The 22,041-nt window shown below is 49.5% G+C and overlaps 1 protein-coding gene across 2 annotated transcripts in view; it reads left to right on the top strand.

The window, feature by feature from the left end:
- The window catches only part of LOC146784326 (poly(ADP-ribose) glycohydrolase-like), an 868,511-nt gene that overhangs the window by 675,178 nt on the left and 171,292 nt on the right, over positions 1 to 22,041 (top strand). For both annotated transcript variants that reach the window (XM_085636068.1, XM_085636067.1), the window contains exons 12-13: positions 20,650 to 20,728; positions 21,093 to 21,201. In XM_085636068.1, the coding sequence (XP_085492194.1) occupies positions 20,650 to 20,728; positions 21,093 to 21,201 (188 nt within the window). The remainder of the gene's footprint in view (positions 1 to 20,649; positions 20,729 to 21,092; positions 21,202 to 22,041) is intronic.

Here is a 22,041-nt window from a genome sequence, read left to right on the forward strand (position 1 = left end):
GCAAGCTCATAACTAATACCTCCATTTGTTGTGCTCTGGATGCTGCAAACACAGCATCCCGAGCTATTAATACCAGTGTCCTTTTACGCAGACATGTGTGGCTACGTATTTCGGGCTTCAAACCTGAGGTTCAAACTACCATATTAAATCTACCGTTTGACCAGAAACACTTATTTGGGCCCACTGTAGATTCATCTTTGGAGAAGATGAAGAAGGATACGGACACTGCCAAATCAATGGGAGCTTTGCAATCGCAAGCTCCCAGAAGTTCCTTTCATCGCTCCTCTTATAGGGGCGCCGCTAGAGGTTTTACCAATGATAACCCCTCCGCTTCCTACAAGAGTCCACCCAGACCTTATCTAACAGAGGCTATTACAGAGGAGGCTACAGGGGCAATAACAACAAGGGTAGAGGCAAAACTACCAATACTCGCACCGCCTCCACCCCTAAACATTGACTTCCTTTCACTCCCCCCCAGACCACTCTACTCCGGTCGGGGAAAGATTGCTACAGTTCCTACCTGTCTGGAACAACATTACCACAGACAGGTGGATGAGACAAATCATCCAATCAGGTTATTGCCTAGAGCTAACTTCAACTCCCCCAAACATACCACCCAAACAGCGTCCAATGTCAGCAGAGCACGTAACGCTTCTAAAACAAGAGGGGCTTTCCCTCCTAGAAAAACATGCAATTAAACCTCTACATACAATCAGACCATTTCCATATGATCACTCTTCAACAGGTCCTCCCTCTACTAAAACAGGGCGACTTCCTTGCCACATTAGATCTCAAGGACGCCTACTTCCACATTCCCATTCACCCTGCTCACTGGAAATATCTTCGGTTTGTGGTGGACGGTCAGCATTACCAGTTCAAGGTTCTCCCATTCTGAGTCACCACAGCACCCAGAGTCTTCACAAAATGCGTGGTAGCAGCCCACTTAAGAAGACAACAAATTCACGTCTTCCCATATTTGGACGACTGGCTCATAAAAGCCAAGTCACATATCCAGTGTGTAAATCACACACACGCCACAATACAACTACTTCACGGCTTGGGGTTTACCATAAATCTCGCAAAGTCTCACCTCCAACCACCCCACAGCCAACAATATCTGGGTGCCAAAATAAACGCCTCAAAAAGCCTTGCATATCCCAGTCCAGCCAGGATAGCAAGCATGCAAGCCCTTATAACAAGATTCCAGCTGCAACACTAACTTCCAGCTCGAGTGTTCATGCAACTCATAGGGATGATGGCCTCTTGCATATTCATAGTACCTCATGCAAGACTCCAGATGCGCCCCTTACAGGAATGCTTAGCACGTCGGTGGAACCAAGCTCAAGGTCAGCTAACAGATCTGGTGTTGGTGGAGGGCCGCACACATCGCCCTTTGGAAAGGTTTTGGGTGTTCCACCACTGCAAAGGGAGATGGAGGAGGAGTCACTATCCCTTGTGTGACTCGAAAGACTTTCCTCAAAGTAAAACAACTTGCACACATCTGAGCCCAACACCAGATGGTAGGATTACGCTAAGCATATGAATCTTCAGCACTGCATACCACTGCTTACTGGGTAAATAACATTCTCCTTTTTTTATTGGATTTTATTGGTATAGTTCAAATAACAACTGTTACAAAGTTGCATCATTTATAACAACATAGCAATTCTGTGTCCTTGTGTACCGGAGTCCAACCCGCATACTCCCGCTCCCGTTCCCAAACACCACTATACAACTAATGATAGCAGACATTAAGGGCCCTATTACGAGTTTGGCCGTGTGGCACCGGGTCTGCCCCGTCACCGCACCACCAAGCCATTAGTGAGGCCACCTACCAGATTACGAGTGTAACTCGTGCTTTAGGGGACTTTTTTGGCGTTCCCACGGCGGTGCCTTCAAAAACACACAACGCAATGGAAACGCCAAAAACAGTTCTTGCATGGCATGGACTGAAAAATCCATGCCGTGCAGGAACTGGTGTGCATGCACACAGGGGGCACATGTTGTGCCCTTCTGTGTGCATCCACAGGGCTCAGGGGCACTGGGGGCCCTGTAGATGTGGAGAGGGCTCCAGATATCTCTAGGTCCGGAAGGGATGGGCAGAAGATTTGCATACAACCTTAATTTCGTATTACAGTATTTTAAATCTGTGATCCAGTCCTTGACCTTAGGTGCCCATCCTCTTCCCCAACGACAGACGATCCTTCTTTTAGCAAGTAGTAATACCAATGCAACATATCACCTATATGAGATGGATTCGTCTTTGACATAGCCTAGGAGAGCCATTAATGGAGTCTGTAGCAGCACCTCTCCTACAATGATGGAAAGTGCGGCTTGCACTTCGAGCCAATGAAGGTGCACCGGTCCACAAGCCCTTGCTACATGTAAAACATCTGCGCCGCGCTTCCTACATCTGGCACATTGATTATCAGTTTGGAGGCCAAACCTGTGGAGCTTGTTAGGAGTATAATACGCTCTCTGAAGGCTAATTTTAAGTCTGCTACTTGAAGATATCTGACCTGTCTGTGCACAGCAGTAATGCCATTGTTTATCCGAGAGGGCACACCCTAGATCTACTTCCCAGTTCTGATGAGCCGTGCCCCAGGGGCCAGAAGATTCGGCCTAAGCGGAGTAGTAAATAGAGGAAACCAGGTGTTTGGTACTCCTGGCCTGGAGCATGATGTGCAGTGTGGTGAAGGTAGGAGGTTTAGTCGGAAAATCTATGACAGCTGCTTTGGAGTTACATTTCAACCTGATGTATGTGAAAATCTCCAGAGGAGAGGCATGTACATTTGCCTATATAATCTATTTGGGTAAGAAATAGGTTGTCACGGTACAAATCCCCCAAATGAAGTAGTCCTCAGTATTTAAAGTGGAGCCTTCCCGGGGAATCATGCGTAACAGCTAGCAGGGGTAATATTCCAGAGGTAGCAGAGGGGAGTATATAATGCGCTTTCCCACTTTGTGGCAGAGTCTCTGCCATACTGTGTAGAGTAACCGTAGAAGAATTGGCAGAAGGGCTGGCTAAAGGAATGCCAGTAAATGAGGCAGGAGCAACTAGCGCAGTCGCTAAATGGAGGAGAAAAGGAATGGGACGGTACCAGTGGCCCTGTACCTTTACACCCACACACACACTGCCATTGCAGGCTGCCTGTTTTGGTGCAGAACAAAGGGAAGAGTCGACATGGCACTCAAGCTTGTGTGCCATGCCTACAACCTACTGCCATGGCATAGGTCAGCCACCCCTCTAGCTGGGTGCACAATACCAGTGGTGAGGGTACATGTGCATTAACCCTGTACCCTTACAGTGTCTAAGCCAAGTATTAGACATTGTAAGTGTAGTAATGCCATTAAAAATACATGATGCTGGGAGTTTGTCATTACGAACCCCACAGCATCATAATGGCTTTACTGAAAACTGGGAAGTTTGGTATCAAACTTCTCAGTACATTAAACCCACACTGATGCCAGTGTGGGATTTTATGAAAAATGCACTCAGGGGGCATCTTAGAGATGCCCCCTGAAAAACGACCTAACACTAGTGTCTAGGCTGAGTGTCTGCTAGCCAGCTGCCACCACCAGACATGTTTCTGGACCCCTGGGTCAAGAGCCTGCTGCTCTTGGGGGTCTGAAACAATGCACATCCTGGGACGAGGTGCCAAGCCTCCTCCCCCAGGATGGGCAGGGTCTACGAAGGGAAAGCTTTTGTGAGCTACCTCAGGCATTTGCTGCTTCCAGCAACTGGCCCGCACCGGTTCGTACCCCTACTTTGGGCAGGAGAATCAGCAGGGAAACCAAGTGAGGAAGGGAGGTGTGCCCACATTTGCCAACCCCACCCCTCAGGTGGGGGAGGCGAGGTGAAGCACAACTCTCAGTCCCTGCACATGGGTGTAACAAAGGCCCACACAGCCCCCGTGCTCCAGGGTCCCCCTAAGCACACAGTACACCTACACTCACAGACAGGGTCCGTCTGAACTCTGGGACCTAGTTTTAAAGTTAAACTCATCACTTACTGCTCATAAAATTACAAGGTGCATGTTGCTTGATGCGCACTGTGCAGCTGTGTGGTCTTCAGCTTCGGGGTGGGGCATCTTGTGGGCAGGACGGGGCTGACCGAATTGTCATGCACAGTCAGTGTAAACTGTACGTGCGGAAGCGGTGGGCCTGAGTCAGACATTGTGACCGAAATTTAATTGCCCACCTGTTCCTGCCACTGAAGCTGCAAGTCTCAGGTGAGTCAGTGAGAAAGTGAGACGACAAGACAACTGGTTGTAGTACTATTAGTCCAGTCACTCATGTTGAGTTGAGTGGTCGAAGTGGGTGGTATCCACATTAAACAATGCATCCCACGATGCCGCCATAAATAGCCAAGGCCTATATATGAGGCTTGGTGTTCATGGCCGTTGTGGATGGGTGGGATGAGCAGAGAAGGAAAACTGACTCTTTTTTTCTTTCCTTCTTGCCCAGAGAAGACAAGGGCAGTGTCCACTTCTCTTGCTCTGCCGCTGTTAGCTACCCCCCCTCCCTTTCTTCCTCTTCTTCCCTCTCTTTCTGTCTCTGTCTCGCTCCTCCTTACTTGCTGAAAATCATGAATTCAACAAACGGCTTTTACCCTCTCTTTTCTCTCCTTTCTTTTATTTGTTCCCCTGTGAAATTGATCCAAAAAAGAAAAACACTTGCTGGAAACGGCGTCTCTCTGACATTTTTCTATTCCAAAGTGCAGCCCCGGGATGGAGTGAAAAAAAAGGTTAAGAATACAACAAATAAATAACTAAATAAAGCAAAACATATTGGTCGCAAAATGGCCAGATTGGTTTTATTCACACTCACACACGTTTTTCTTTGAACAGCATTGTTTTCCTTAGTTGGGGAAGTGCAATCCCTAGTTAATGTGTAGAGTGATTTCTAATCAATGAGTGTAAAAGCGTTCAGGTAACCATGTTGTTCCTGCTTACATTTACATCTCACATGCTTTACTTATTCCCTATGAGTGTTTGCTTTTTCCAGGATGTTGTTACTTTTTTTTTTTAGGCAGCATAATACTCTTGTCTAGTGCATTATTTGAATTGAGTCGCATCCAGGTGTTTATAGCATGGCACAATTTGGGTGTAGCTGAAGGCAGTGCGAGTTTCTCTCAGTGGAGGAGTCTGGTGTTCAGTGGGGGAGAGGATGTGGCACTATGGCCAGAGCTGCCACATTTGAAACTGGGGAACTAGATTCAGCCTTCACGACCAGTTCACCAGACCACTCTCCTGAGGGAGTGCATTCTCATGCTAGACCTAAGAAGGCACCGCAAGACCTTAGAAGCCTGGTGTCATAGCACCAGCATGTCAACCCTAGTGCTGACAAGTGTGCGTTAACTTTGAAGGCCTGTCCACCATAATCCATACTGAAGTTCACCTTCAGTCTTGCGGGCAGGTCTACGAAGCAGCATTCTCTAGAGAAACAGTGACTCCATCACTGAGGTCACAGGACCCTTGAAGCCAGTCCGCCTCACCCTTTGGTACCTCCATTGGCCTTGTTTCAGCAGTAGTAGCTGCAACTCACCAGTGATCAGAAATGCAGGATTTGCTGGTACACCAAACTAAGTTTGCAAACTTCTCGGTCTATCTGCTTCATGCACAAGCACTTTTAACATGTGCTGCCTGCTTTGTGGCCACTGGAATTATACAGCAATGGAGGACAACATTATGCTGCAGTGTTGACTAAATTATGCAGCAAAAAATCGGCTACAGCGTAATGTAGTATATTTTCTGATACTTTATTATTTTGACTTTTTACAGATACTAACAGTGTTTGCAAAGATTTTGCCTCATTAGTACCAGTGTAACATACAAATGAAGCTGTGAGAAAGGTGACCAGTCAGCCTTTGCAAAGGGCCCGCCACTTCGCAGCAACACAAGTCACATTGTTTAGTAACTTTTGATCTGTTTGAGCTACAAACAATTTATTAGTTATAATCATCAAATTATGCAGCAGATGATGTATCATGTGGCAAATATGGCAGACCCATGATTATGTGGAATACATTTGCAAACTAGGATATTTCGCCATTCAGGTTTGAATTGCTCTTGTGAAAAAGAAGTTCTGATTATAGAAACTGCATGGCTCGGAGACAGATAGCTTGTGATTCCACTTATGAGCGTATGTGCGACATACTGTGATTGGCAATGTATCCCACTTTGTGAATGTATTTTTAATGTCAATAACTCATATTAAACCTTTAATAAACATATGCATCCATTGATTGGATTAAATAATGTAATAAACTGTAACTGGTCAGTGAAATGCTAAACAAATACTAGAAATTGGGATGGCCTTCTCTTTCTGGGTACACCTCTGACTCCGTCCACTGGCCCAATCCTCGGGTTATTCCTGCCCTCTGATTCTCTTCCCACAGTTCCCCTACTTTTTTTCCCCCACTTTGACCTCTGGTTATGTTCTCTCTTCAGTTCTCTGCAGTGGGTGCTGCTTTTATTCAGGGCCCTGGGCCCCGGGTTTGCTTCCAATCCTTTTGCGAGACTCCAGCCACCACGAGCCGTGCACCCATCATAAAATAAGGATTACTTTCGCTGATTTATTAATGCTTCTTTATTGGAGGGTCCGGTGTCTCCGGATGGGGTGCGACACATAAAAAACTTGACAAATGGCTTCTGCAACAGTCATTCTCCATTGCAGCCTGCTGGGAACTATGAAAGTGGACAAATGGCAAGACTCAAATGTCTTCAATCCCATGCTTCCTCTGGAGGAGCGGTGTTCTGTTAATATGGCAATGTTAATTTTTCATTTTGTTGAAAATACCCAATTGTGCTTCGCATCCACACATTCAGAGTAAATTGTGCATGCCCCTATTTCTTTTTTCTGTAACGTTTGTATGTATACTAGGCAATACTGATTATTGAATTCAGCAGTGAAGTAGCATAAGCCCCCGCAGTGCGGGAGTGCAGAGCTCCAGGGGGCCCCCTCAGCAAAAGTGGTAGGTGTTGGGGAGGGGGCCCCCTCCATGTACTTTGCAGGGGTCCCCCTCTAGTTTCGTTACACCACTGTCCCCTCCATCTTGTAGATGGGGGACCTAGCCAACCAGAGTGAGGCATATGTCCCCCTCCCACTGGAGGGTGGCATAATAGGGGGTGTACCCATCCCAAGGAAGGGACCCATTGGTCCCAACCTTTACCTACCTGCAACACTCCTAAATCTAGTATTACAGGGCAACCCTTAACCTTGCCTCCTTAGACGAGAATCGACAAGAAGAAGGACCAAGGAAACTATGCTGAACTAAGAAGAGTAGGACACTCACTGACTTGGCCCCAGCCCTACCAGCCTGTCCCCACCTCAAACGTGCTCCAGCGATATCCCAGGTGTACTGTAGCCAGCAGCCTGGAGGACCTGCCCTGCCTTCCCAGCCAAAGTCTGTCTCCCGTGAGCACCTGATTTGCTTACCCACTGACTCAGGCTCCGGCCAAATCCGTGAGTGCCCACGGCCCGAGTTCGAGTGGCCCAACACCATGAGGCGGTCTCCCCAGCAATCCTGACCCAAGATCTGGTGATCTCTGACCTGCCTCAACTCTTCAAACAACGCCTGCAGTCTCTTTCTGGAGAATCCCCCTGACCGCGACCTGGAACTGGTAAGAAAACCCTACGCCTAAAGACACCCCTGCACCTGACGTCCCTGGCCATGGGTGGGCCAACCTACAGTGTCCTGGCATCCCAACTTACCTCTCCAACCGGTGGTCCCCTCCAGAAGATCTTCGTCCCCGAGCCTACAGTCTTTGTCTTTGTTGCAACGGAGAATCCCTATTGAAAACAACAGGGCACCCGATGCCAAACCAGCACCCTGCACCCAGCCGCCCCTGCACCCAGCCGCCACGGCACCGCTGCGTGTGTACTTTGGGTGCTAACTCGGATCTCCCTTTGCCCTGAGCCTAACACCAAGAGCTTTGCTCCCACAACCTTGTGGCCTGCTCATGAGCAGCCACCAACCGGAGGCCCCCTATCCCCCATTGGATAAAATTGGGCCTCAGCACTCTGCACCCTAGTTCCGCTGAGGGTGTTCTGAGACTGCATCTTCGACCCTGGGGGAACCCTGGTTCAAACCGCAGAATACCAACTTCCACAAACTTGTACTTACCTGCAAACCGTTAACTTCATTTTTCTCCTTAGGAATACATTGACTGTTTTTCCTTCAAAATTGTTTTAAGTGTGGAGTTGGTTTGTATGGAACATTCAAAAACTGTCTATGTACTAAAAGTGAATTCCTTACCTTTTATCTAGGAGATGTCTCAGTGTGATATCTAGGAATATCACACTGATTACCAAATATAATCCAAAAAGTAACGTACATAGTAATCTGAAAAGTAATTTCGAAACTTTAATTTACCTGTAATTCGATCAACTGCATTTGAACCTGCATTTAATTGTAAAACATTGCATGAGAACTTGCAAAGCATTTATTTAACTTACCTGCACTAGGCTTGGCTTGTTTCTAGAAATAAATTAACTTAATAATATTTTTGATACAAATAAAATTGGTCTGAGTTCAGTCTTTGAGTGTGTCACATAATTTTCTGCCTGAGTGTGTACAACAAATGCTTAACACTACACTAAAGACTTACTGCTCGCCCACACTACCACAAATAGAGTGTAAGGTGCTATCTACTTTTACCTCTGCCACCTCTGCCTACCTTTAGGGCTCATTTTGGTATAATATATACAGAAAACAATAAACATATATACAAGACTGGGTCTAAGAAGGTATATATAACACATCAACTGCGGTTTAAATCCCTATATCTTTGGGTATTTTATACTCCCCTCTTTTTTCTTAAGTTGAGGTAGTCACCGACTTAAGAAAAAAGAGGGGAGTATAAAATACCCAAAGATATAGGGATTTAAACCGCTGTTGATGTGTTATATATACCTTCTTAGACCTAGTCTTGTATATATGTTTATTGCTTGAGAGGAGGGCGACTTGGGTTTATTTCCCTCTATAGCTCCTTATTGTGTGCATAATATATACAGAGCCAGCTTCCTACAAGTGGCCATAACCTCAATCGGGCATGTGAGCTTCAAGCTCTTACCATCCAGGAACCTTTCTTTCAGGTCCACAATAATAGGGTCGTCTTTAGGACAAATCCCAAATTTCTGCCTAAGGTGGAATCTACTTTCCTCTAAAACTCCTGGTGTTCTTAACACACCCGTACTCCATGGCAGAAAGGGCCATTCACACACTAGACGTCATGTGAGCTGTCATGTATTACATTGAAAAAACAAAGCCCTTTCGGTAAATTCTGTCTCGTTCACAAAACCATGCAAAGGGCATGCTCTATCCAAAGCGGGCATAGCCCGGTGGGTTGTCAAATGGATTTAAACCTTTTACGCTAAAGCCAAGAAGCAGTTGCCTGCCAAACCTAGACCCCGTTACATCTGCAAAAAGATGTAATCCATGGATTTCCTAAGTAACGTTGCTATGACTGCCATTTGTAAAGCAGTTCACTGGTCCACCCCACACATGTTCACCAAGCATTACTGTGTAGATATGTTTCATTTATTTATTAATTTAACATTTCTAAAGCGCATGGTTACGCCTCCAGCGTGTCCCCGCGCTGAAGCAGACTCGCTAATTGGAGACAACTTTAGACACCTCACAACAAATTTACCAACGAATACAGTCCTGTGTCTCTCCTTTACTTTAGTACGCAGAGGAAAATAGCCATGTTTTTAGCTTCTTCCTAAATTTACCTTCGCATAATTCCATTCTTATAGTTTCCTGGAGCCCGTTCCAATATTTTGCCGCAAGATAAACTGAAGGACCTTGCCCCCATTCTTGCACTCCGAGCTCTAGGAACCTTCACTAGCGACCTTCCTTTTGATCGCAGATTGCGGCCTGGGATATATTGAGAGATTAGAGGCTGCAGGTAGCGTGGTCCTTTTTTTTGCAAGTATTTTATGGCAGTAGCACATTGACTTAAAAAGGACCCTTTCCTCCACCGGCAACCAATGCAAATCTTTCAGGGCTTTCCTTGTAGAAGCTCTTCTAGGGAGACTCAAAGTAAGCCGTGCAGCCACATTTTGCACCACCTGTAATTTGGCTAGCCCCCTTTTAGGTGCTCCCAAATACAGTACATTTCCATAGTCCAGTTGTGCTGTCACCAGGGCATGCACTATGGTTTTCCTTGTGTTAAGTGGTAGCAGGTCCAAAATTTTCCTCAGGATTTTTAGGATTACAAAACATTTACCCACTACTTACCGTATTTGGGCCTCCAAAGACAATTTAGAATCGATCCAAACTCCCAAATCTTTAACTTCCATTTTTGGAGTAGGAACTTGTCCCAATGTTTCCGGCCACCATGCAGAGGACCATATGTTCGGAGCATTGCCCACTATCATTACCACTGTTTTACTGCTGTTCAATTTCAGACAATGATCAGACATCCATCCTGCTACCTCTTCTAAGCACCTGGTGAAATTGAGCGCTTTCTGTTCATTATTTCCTGATAATGTCACAATTAGCTGAGTATCATCAGCGTACGATACAATGGTAACATGATGTTTTTCCACTAACTCTGCCAGTGGTCCCACATACAGATTAAATAGCGTGGGATTCAAAATTGATCCTTGTGGGACTCCCTGGGACAACATGATACTCTTAGAAAGTTGTGTGTGCTGTAAAACTTGGAAACTGCGTAACGATAGGAAGGATGTCATCCAGCATAAAACAGTACCATCTATACCACATTCCTCTAGTCTATGCAGAAGCAGCCCGTGTGAGACGATATCGAACGCCGCACTCAGGTCCAGCCAGATCATTGCCGTTGTCTGCCCCTCATCCGCACACCGTCTCATTGTGTCCGTGGCCAGGAGCAGCGCTGATTCTGTTGAGTGGGCTGCTCTGAAGCCAGACTGGGAGGGGTGTAGAATATCATTTTCCTGGATAAAATTAGTAAGCTGTTTATTGGCTACTTTTTCTGCAATCTTTGCAACGAATGGAAGCAACGAAATTGGGCGCGGATTTTCTAAGACTGCTTGGTCTACTGACGATTTATTTTTCAGTGGACGTACTATTGCTCGTTTCCAGCTAGTGGGGACTTCTTCCTTCTGGAAGGAGGTAGTAATGAGCTCATAAACATGTTCACCAAGCATTACTGTGTAGATGTGTTGGCTCCCCAACAAGCTAACATTGTCCACACTGTCCTGCATACACTTTACCTGGCCTCTGCAACATCCCCTCGCTAGCCCCTGCTCAGGGTAGGACAGCTTTACAGTCAATGCAGAGCATTTCTGCCTACAGCTTCACATGCCACAAATGTAAAATGTTATTTACCCTGGAAACATCTGTTCGTGGCATGTAGTGCTGTAGATACACATGCTCCTTTTCTTCCTCCCAGAAGTCTCAGGTTGTTGCAGATGCATTGTCTTACTTGCTCTGGGTATGGACATCTTTTTCTATTTCTTGTTGCTCCAATTTATCCTCACCCTTTGTGCGGGAAAACAATCTAAGAATAGAGCTGATGTCCATGTACATTACGAGTAATAGGCAGACTCACTATACCTTGTGACTCAAAAAACTTACTTGAAGAGAAACAAGTTGCACATGTCCTAGACCAAAACTAGATGGCAGCAGTATGCAGAGCATGTGACTCTACAGCACTACATGCCTCAAGCAGATGGTTACAGGGTAGGTAACATTTCCCTAACTGTCATATTTCAACAACATGGAAATAAAGTTCAACCTGCATTCAAGTTATCACCTTTATTGGATTTTTGGAACTTAGTATTGTGTCATGTCATATCTCTGTCTCTCACCCTTCCTAGAGTTAGCATTGACAGCTTGAACTTGCAGCCTCTGGGGTGCCAAATGCTCAAAATCAGTAACTTGATTATTCAGTTGAAGTACACCGATACTGGCTAGCAGCTGACGGATTCAATAGACCCGGGAACCTAATGCGACTGAACACAGACATTTCGGAAAACAGACAAGTGTCTTTACAGTAATTCAAGAGTTTTATGTTAGCACACCACCTTGACTATAAGGATGGGAACAGACAAATAGAGAGAATACCCTTAATTTGTGAACGCCTTGAAAAAGCCCCGGCTTGCGGTCCAAAGGTCGAAACATGTGTTTGCTGATCTGTTGTGTAAAGTAGTTTTTCTGTGATCACAGCTTGAATTAAAAATGTTTGAAAAAACATAAAATAACGTTTGAAAGTATATGATACAGATTGGAAGACTTCACACATTGGAATTGAATCCTCCCATTTATTTTTATTCCCTGTTCCTCAGGAACTTTTCTCACAATACTGGTGAACACTTGTGCTAGACTACAGTACCAACCACAGAATGTTTCCATTAAAGAAGGGCTTTTGGATAACCAGCTGAGTCAAATGTAGGGACCAGGGAATGAAACTTTAAAGGATGGGGAATGTAAGACAGCTGCCAGTGGTCCAGGGCAGATAAGGAGGTACGCATTGCACCAAGAATGTCCTCAGAACATAAAGCTATTTCAGAGCAACAAGAACTAAATACTAGATCTATTTGATCCACTGGGAAAGCTTGATTCCCTACCACTCTGGTTGTCTGCAGTGGCCTCAGCTTTTGTAGGTGACACTGTGCTGGAACTTTTGAAAAGTGAGCGAAATGCTTGGGCCACACTTTGGGCTACTAATTATCTGAGGGTGCTAGCGTACTTGGACACTCCCTACCTTTGTACCCAGTAAATGGTGACTGCAAGATACTGACAGCCTGCAAGGCTAGCATCTACGAATTACCCCAAACTCTATCTGGTGAGCGCTCCCACAGTGAGGAGAGACAGGGGTAACCTGCAAACCCAATTTCTAGCTTTTCCTTAATAGTTTATCATGAGGTCACTAGGGCTTGAAGCGAGTGAAGGGTATGCTTGCCTCCACATTTGAGATTATACGTTGGCATGAAATTAGTTTTTTCTAGGACTTTTTTAAGGATTTAATGAATATTGATTCTATACAGTGGATTTTTATTTTTTTTAACATTCTTTTTATTGGCATTTATGAAGATAAGCATACATACACCACATTCCGTGGAAATGAGTATATTACATGAGGAACAAATTAAATCATTTAGCAATGTAGAAAGCACGTATGTGTCTTGTTCTGTGTAGATGCGGTCTGTACTGTAGCAGTTCCTTGCCCGTAAAGAAAACTGGGGAGGAGAGCCAAACTGGGAAGTGCCATGAAGTTCTGCATGATGGGACCAAGGCTATGTCCTGAGTCCGCCCTTGACCATTCTACAGTATTGCTGCCACCCACCGAGGGGGGGATGAGTGTGTGCGCAAGCCGGTGTAAGGAGCCGTTGGGTGCGTCAGGGGAGCAGGGAGGGACCCATCTGGCTCAAGGGTGGTGTGGGGGGACAATGGGGGATATCCTCCACCGTGGGGACCTGCGTCGTATGAGGCGACACAGCGTCGGGGGTATGCTTGTCGGTGACAGGGGCGTCCGGGGCCTGAGACTGTCTGAATTGATGTAGTAGGAGCACCCATTCTAGAGAGATTGGGGTTTTACGGGTACCTTTGGCCTCCTCCTCCCGTATTGCTTCCTCCTCGGCTGCAGCCCATTTAAGAACCGCCCCTACCCAAGCCGCGAACGAGGGACCAGTAGGGGACCGCCAGTGCATGGCTATACAGCGTTTGGCCAGTAGGTGGGCTAGGAAGACGAAGCGCATCGGCACCTTGTGTCGTTTCCTCCGCCCCAGTATACCCAGCGCGCATCCCTCCCAGGTAGTCAAGTGGGTCAGCCCAGTAAGATCTCTGAGTGTCGAGTGGATAGATGACCAATAGTTCTGTATGTCCGGGCAGGTCCAGAACATGTGGAAAAAGGCAGCATCCCCCGCCTGACAACGAGGGCAAAGGAAGGTAGTATCGGGATAAAAGCGTTGAAGGCGCGCTGGTGTCAGGTAGGCCCTATGTAGGATGTGAAACTGGATATTCTTAAAGCGGGCATTCCTGGAAACTTTTTTGGGGAATTCTAACGCCCTGTCCCATTCGCTGTCATGAAAGGGTCTTCCTGTTTCCTCCTCCCATAGGGCTCGAAGAGGCGCCAGTAGTGGGGGTGTTAGGTCCCTGATTGATTTGTACAGCCATGTAATGAGGTGTCGACCCTGTCCCATTCGTAAAATTGTGTGGAGGACTGGGTGTGTGGGAGGCTCCCCCCGTGTAAGATCAGCGTATGGTCGAAAATGGCCGAGGAGTTGATGGTGAAGCAGGAACTGGCCTGGGGGCAAATCGTAGACTTCCATGAGCTGCCAGTACGGCCGGAGCTGTCCCTCGTCAAACAACAATTCTGCTTCGACAATGTCCCTAGACGTCCACTCCCGAAGCATGGTGGAATGTGAAGAACCCGTCATTTCGGGGCCAACCGACTAGCGGTAATGATGGCGTGTATGGGGGGCAGCGCGGTGCCATGCGGTGTATGCGTTGAATACATTTCCGGGCGATGTCTACCTGCAGGTTCGTGTGGGGCGGGAGCCCGGTAGAAGCAGGCGACGCAATTCGGGTGTGGGCATACTTCCTGTGGCCGTGCATGTCTCGAGTGTGTATCGCTCCGCCGTCCAGTATGAGAGCCACTGGAGCTGCGACACCAGGAAGTAGGCCTCGAATGAGGGCGCCCCGAGCCCCCCCTGCGTCGTGGGCAGTTTTAGCTTGGCTAGTGCGATTCTGTGCCGCCCCTGCCCCCATATCAGTGAGCTGAGAAGTGTGTCTAAGTCTTTGAAGAAGGAGCGGGGTGGGATCACTGGGAGATTGGTAAAGTAATACAAGAGCCGCAGGACCAGTATCATCTTCGCCAGGGCTACCCGGCCGATCGGGGCCAACGGCATGCTCCGCCAGAACCCAATGGAGGATCGTATCCCTGCCAGTGCCCTACGATGGTTACCCTCGAACATGTCGACTGGGGAATGATATAATCGAATCCCGAGGTATCGGGGACCCTCAGTCGCCCAATGCAGTTTCCGGTCACCAATCCAAACCTCCCGGGGAGGGGCATCCGGGTGGAGGGGGTAGATCATTGACTTGTCCCAATTCACTCTCAGTCCCGAGGCCTCCGCGAACTCCGCCAGGGCGGTCTCAAGCATGGTGAGATCCGCTGTCACATCTCGTATATATATGAGATCGTCCGCATACATGGATACGCAGTGTGTAACATCCGCTAGTGGGATACCCCAGGTTTGCCCATCCCTACGAAGCCGAATGGCCAGGGGTTCAACCGCCAGCGCGAATAATAGGGGTGAAAGGGGGCACCCTTGTCGTGTGCCTCTGTGTATTGCGAATTCCGGGGAGATATAGTGACCGAGGCGGACCCGGGACGTAAGGTTAGTGTAGAGCAGGCGAGTGTAGGCTAGGAGTGTGGGGCCGAGGCCAGCCCGCCTCAGGACGGCGAAGAGGAATTGCCACGTCAGAGTGTCGAACGCCTTTTCAAGGTCCAGGATCAGACCTGCTGCGTGAGGAAATCGGTCACCAATCTGATCCTGGATATGAAAGAGGCGCCTGATATTATGAGAGGTATTTCTTCCCGGAACGAAACCGCATTGGTCCGGGTGTACTAACGGGCGTATTATTTGTGAGTATCTGTCCGCCAAAATTTTCCCCAGGATTTTGCAGTCGGCTGTAAGTAGTGTGATGGGACGATAGGATGCTAGGAGTTGAGGGTCCCGGTCGGGTTTCGGGAATGTCACAATCACCGACACTCTCATAGAGTCTGGTAATTCGCCGAGTCTTAGCGCCGAGTCTAATACTGCTGCTAGACGAGGGGTCAATAGTGGAGCGAAAGTGGCGTAGTATTCAAGTGGGAGCCCGTCAAGGCCAGGGGCCTTGCCGCGGGCCAGTGAACGTACCGCGCTTGTAATCTCAGTTGTTTTTATCTTTGCGTCCAATCCCTTCCAGTCTTCGGCGGAGATTCGGGGAAGGGGGAGAGGGTCTAGGAAATGGTCGACGGCTCCGGGATCGAGAGACGAGGGAACAGTGTAGACCGCCGAGTAATGTTGATAGAACGCCTGAAGGATCTCGTCCTGGGATTGTACCAGGGTACCCTGAGGATCTATAATTGCGGTAATAGGCCGGACTTCAGTATCCTGCTTAGCGAGCCATGCCAGGAGTGTACCCGACTTGTCACGGTCCTTGTGCATTCGGGTTGCATATGCCCGAAAATTGTGTCGACGGAGGTCCGCGCACGCCGCTTGATACTATGATTTGGCGTGGGCGACCTGAGTTACCGTCGCTACTGATTGGTCTGCGGCCTTAGTGGCCGTCGCCAGCCGCTGCTCCGCCGTCTCTAGGGCTCGCTCCAAGATGTGTCTCACTCCGGTTCTGTACCGAATGCATTCTCCACGGGCCACTACCTTGAAGCTATCCCACTCGACCAGGGCGGACGACGCGGTCCCCGTGTTATGTGTAAAGTAGTTTTGGATGTTACGTCGGTGGTCGTGTGTGAAGGTCTGGTCCGTGAGACAGTCCCGCGACAGTCGCCACGTGGGGACAGGGGGATGCGGGGGCCGCCATCGGAGGCCGATAATGTGTGCATCATGGTCGGAAACAACTCTACCCAGATAGTCCGAGTGGCATATTTGCGGGAGAAGCGCTGCAGTGCATAAGAATCGATCAAGCCGGACTCGTAGGTTATGAGGAATGGAGTGGAAAGAGTAAATACGGGCCTGGGGGTGGTGGAGCCTCCATGCATCCGCGAGGGACCAGTGTGCGACCCATGCTTTAAATCGGTCTATTTGTCTGTATGTGGGGGAATGTGGGAGTGGGGGGTGTGAGCAGTCCAGCCCCGGGTCCAGGATACAGTTGTAGTCCCCGCCTAGTAGCCAGGGTATATCCGTGAATTGGGCCAGAGAGATTGTAAGTCGATCCCAGAATTTATCCTGATCAACATTTGGGGCGTATATGCTTCCTAAGAGGATAGCCCTCCTATCTAGGAGACCCTCTAGTAGAACGTATCTGCCTTCGTCGTCCACTACCCGTCTAAGTTCCCGAAAAGGGGTTCCCGGGCGGATCCATATCAGTGCTCCCCGGGCAAACGAGGAATAGGTCGTGGCGCAGATGAGTCCGCGCCATTTTACTCGTAGTTTGCCGACTTCGGTGGAATTAAGGTGGGTTTCTTGTAAGCAGAGGATAGCTGCCTTCTGTCGTTTCGCATAGGCGTATACCGCATAGCGCTTACGTGGGGTGTGTAGACCACGTGTATTAAGTGTGAGTATATTAATGTCTGCGTTGGTCATCAGTCGTGTCATAGACGGTCGATTCCATGTGGGGGCTGGGTGAGGAGCCCATTAGGGAAGTCGTGTTGTGGACCCTCAGAGGTGCGCTGCATGTGAGGGGGGCCGGCGGACCGGAAGCCTGGAAAAACGCATGTGCTGTGGTGTGAAACTCCATGGCAGGGTGGGACATTTGTGAACCGGGGATTAAACAACGTGTGGGGGTGCGGGAAACCGTCCCAATACATGGGACTCATCGTGTGGGAAACGATGTGTCCAAACTGCCTCCCGTAACACAAGGGGGGGGGAGAACTGCTTTATATGATAGGGGGTGACGATATGCTAGTGCGAGGTTGCACGCTGAGTGGGCATGTAGTAGGATCAGTATGTGTCCGGAGCAGGGTGACAGTCCCTGTGAGTGAGATATTATGGGTGCTAGGTATGCGTTACAGATGAGGATACCAAGTAATAATCCGTGTGCCTGAGTTGCCTCAGGGCAAGGTAGGAGAGGGCAGTCCGTCCAATAGTCCATCTGCGGTTTGCAGAGTGGCGAGGGGGGGGCGCCGCCTGATCTGCCCCCGAAGCGGTGCTGTCGCTGTCGTTTTCACCTTCTGAGGAGAACAGGTGCGGAGGTCGATCTATAGAGTCTGAGGGCTGTGTGGTGCGTAGATCAATCACTGCTTGTAAAGCTTCCCGTCTTTCTCGCATAATCTGTTCGAGATCCGGCGAGTCGTGCGAGCCGTGCGTTGGTCTGGATTCGATATTACGGAGCTTCTTGGGCCGCTTCCGGGCACTGAAAGTCTTAAGGGGGGAGCCCCTTTGGGGATGAGAGGCGGATGACCGCGGGAAATGTTGATCTGTCCAGTCTTGCGCGGCCTCCGCGGAAGTGAAGAAGAGGGAGGACCCGTTATAGAGGATCTTGAGGCGGGCCGGGAAGAGTAATGCATATTGGATCTTATTGTCCCGTAGTCTCCGATTTACGTCCAGGAAGGAAGATCTCTGCTGTTGTACCGCTCGGGCATAGTCCGGGAAGATCATGATGTGGTTGTTTTCCACTCGTAACGGCGCAGCCAGTCGCGCCGCCCGAAGCACCGCATCCCGATCTCGGAAGTGTAGGAACTTGGCGAGGAATGGTCGAGGAGCCGCACCAGGCGGGGGCCTTCGGACTGGCACTCGGTGAGCCCGCTCTATGGAAAAGAATGGTGTGCGGTCAGATGACGGGGTAAAGGACTTCAGCCACGTGTCCATGTATGCTATGGGGTCGGCACCTTCGACTCCCTCCGGCAGCCCCAGCACTCGGATGTTACAGCGTCTTGAGCGGCCCTCCAAATCCTGTGCGCGTTCCTCCACCACGGCTAGACGAGTAAGGACACCCTGGAGCGTCTGCTGTTGCTCTTTTAGCACGGGCTGTATTTCCTCAAGCGTCCGTTCCTCCGTACGCACCCGGTCCGCCAGCTTACGGTGGTCATCGCGGAGGAGATTGACGTCTGTCGCCAGGGTACCCAGGCGTTCTTCCATAGACAGACGGGACAATTCAATGGCGGCGAGGACCTTGTCCAGTTTGTCCGAGATTGAAAGATCTGTGGAGGGCATCGCGTTGGGGGACCAAGTCGAGGTCCGAGGCATGTTCTCCGGGGCCGTCTCCGGGATCGCTTGATGCTGCGCGGGTCTCGGTTTCCCCATCGTGACTCCCCGTGGTTTGGAGGGGACGGTATCGTCGGCTGGGTCGCCGGAGCCCCCAGTGATGCCAGGGAGGGCGGAAGGCACAGCCGCGTCGTCCCTCGAGCGGAACCGTGCAGGTGAGTAGCAGTCCAAGCCAGCCCACTGAAGCTCCCTCCGCGGCTCAGGCACAGGAATCGGCCACACCAGCCACCAAACACCGCCAGCAGGACGCTCCCAACTCCAGGCTGCCCCCACGGAGACTCCACTGGTGGTCGACGCGATGGAAGAGGCCCTGCGGTGGCCCCTAGGCCAAGCGGGGGGACTCAAGGGCCGTTCTTGTGGCTTTCGTGCAGGCCCGCCTCTCTCTCAGGGTCCACAGCCGAGGCGAGGTCATCGAAATCCCTCGGCACCTCTATTTCCGTGTCCCGACGCGGGCGGCGGGGGGGCCCGGGCCACAGCGCCCCCCCCCCAGAGCGGTCGTCACCCGCGTGCTCCGACGGCCCAGGTAGGCCCCGTCAGGTCTCGAGACCCCCCCCCAAGCACCAGGGGGAGTCCCAGGCGGCTCGTGGTGGGAATGCAGCCAATCCGTCTGTCAGAGGCACAGCAGCTCCTTCGGACGTCTCCAGAAAGGCCGTCGCCTCGGTGACACGGGGATCAAGGCCTCGCCGGCTGCACCAGGAACGATCCGATGTCCCTTAGGCGGCCATGTTAGGGTCAGGCGGGCTCCGGTCGGGCTGGCCGGAGGGCCTCCAGGTCCCACCGCCCCCAGCAAAGCCTGGCTCCCCCCAGCCCTCTCCAGAGTCAGTCACTGTGAGCACCCGGGGTGGACCAGGGCGATGTCGGGGCTCACCTCCGGGTCACGGCGGGCTCAGCGCGTCCGAGATGGCCGGTGCGCCCGGGCCGGCGCAGCTCCTCCGTCCTCCGGGGTCCCGCGCCTCTCTTCGTGGGTCCGTTCCTCGGTCACACCCCCTGGGTGCCGATGCTGACTGGGCGGAATGTGCCGCCCGCTTCACCGCCTCCCTTTACTTCGTCTCCCGCTCCGGGCAGAAGAGCTCCGGCGCCATCTTGAAAATTAGGTTGCGGCGCTGGCGGCAGCAGTCAAAGTCCCGCTCCGAGGGGTAGGAATGAGCCCCGGCAGCCACCGGCATCCCACTGCGATGCAGTCACCTTCCGACGCCCCCTGCACCGATTAGCGCTCACTGGGACGCTCCATAAAGCTTCCGAGAGGCGCCCAGCCGCGGAGCCTCAGCAAAGCAGGATCGCCATCGTGGCTTGCTTAGCCTATTGATTCTATCCAGTGGATAGCCATAGAATAAAGTCATTAGTAATTGAGCAGAAGTTGATAAGTGTTATTGTGTGATGTGTTGGTTTATTCGTTCCTGAAACAAAATGAACAAAATGTTTTCCTCCCTATTTTCATGTGTTGGAGGCAGGGCAGCATGCATCCTCCTCACACCGCTATGTAGATAACCACTTCAGGCACTGACATGGCCCCTACTTTCACACTGTAGGCTGTGCACCTCCTGCTCTTCCCTAGACTGGATATCTACAGCCTAGCCACCAATGATAGGATTTGTGATACTTAGGAACCAGAGGGGTACCAAGGGCTCCACTAGGGTTTCAGTTTGGGGTGGTGTGATAGTCCGAGTATATGGAGATGTACTCACCACACAGAGGTGGGGGGATAAGCAGTTCTAACCGTGTTACTACAACCAGGAATTAGAAGCGAGATACATAAAGGCGAATCACACATCTAATCTTTTACAGGAGCAGAGCAGTACAGCCGGTATGCTGGATACAGCAGAAATTTTGAATGGAAAGAAGCCATGAAAGACTCAACTCAACGGTAAGACTCAAATCTTTAAAAATGAATGTCCCTTGCATGACTGCACAATAATGACTGGTGGTTTGAGGTGTAGGGCATGGGTAGAGAGTGCTGTGCCATGAATACAGTGCTGGAGGAGGTAGCGGTAGACATGTCGAAACTGAGTAGCATCAGTACCAATGCTAGAAAAGAAGGAAATGCTTCAGATCAGGTTTGCCCCTCCTTGGTAGAGATGTATGTGGTCCCATGTATTGAAAGCATGGGATGCTGTAGTCTGGGTTGAGATGATTTGGTTGAACCAATGGTGGTAATGAGTAAAGGGATAGTCCAGTTCTAATTCCTTAAAAGATTTAACATTGTCTCTCCCTATTTTTAAAATGTGCAGGGACGCCTGGCAAAGACGCTGCATTGAAATTGTTGCCATCGATGCTATCCGATTTCGTGACACACGAGAGCAGTTTACAGGAGCAAGCATTGAAAGGGACCTAAACAAGGTGGGTGCTTCAGTGTGAACGTCTGGAAAATTGTGGTGAGGACCTTTGAGCTAAGCCGGATGGGCCAGAATCTCAGACCTAGTAGGTTGTGGTAGAGGCTTGCTCCTAACAAGCTCAGCTGCGAGGCATGAATGGATTTCCATGTATTTCAATATGGTAATGGAAGAAAACAATAAAGAACCACTTGGTAAAAAAAAAAATTAAAACACAGGCCACCTGGTAAAAAAATAGAAGACAGGGAATGCTGAGAACGTTAGACCTATCCAGGTAGGGCAAATGTTCTAGACAGATAAGGTGTATTAACAGTCCTAGGCGGATTCTGGACCCTCATTGTTGGGCAAGGATCCTGGACCTCTGAAGAGTGGGTGAAGATGCTAGACATACTATTCTGTGGAAAAGTCTAATGCAGGAAAATGTAAAGCAGGACTAGTGTGTTTTTGAGAACCATTCAGATGACTTCCGTCCTAAAAAAATCTGTCTGTCTCCAGTACTTAGTGGTGAGACTTTTGTCTGTTGAATATTGGTTTTCGTGATTGCAGAGGCACCATATGTCATTCAGGACTTGCAGTCTTTCATTAACCTTGCGTGACTGTGCTTTGACATTTGCTTACAGTGTGTGCGTCTTACTGTATTTAATGTAAAGACTGTATGTTGCTTGCTTACTGTATTATGTTCAACATAGTTTCTTGGGTTTCCCTTGGTGTGCAATGCACTTACCCTCAACGGTATTGTTATTCAATTGCGTTTCCCATTCTCCGTGTATCGTATCGTTTCAAGAAAAATCTCTTTCGATCGGAAACTTCATGGAAAGCCATCGGGCCTAGCCGTGTTGAGCGCTTT

This window comes from Triturus cristatus, chromosome 11, assembly GCF_964204655.1.
Source record: "Triturus cristatus chromosome 11, aTriCri1.1, whole genome shotgun sequence".
NCBI classification, from domain to species: Eukaryota; Metazoa; Chordata; class Amphibia; order Caudata; family Salamandridae; genus Triturus; species Triturus cristatus.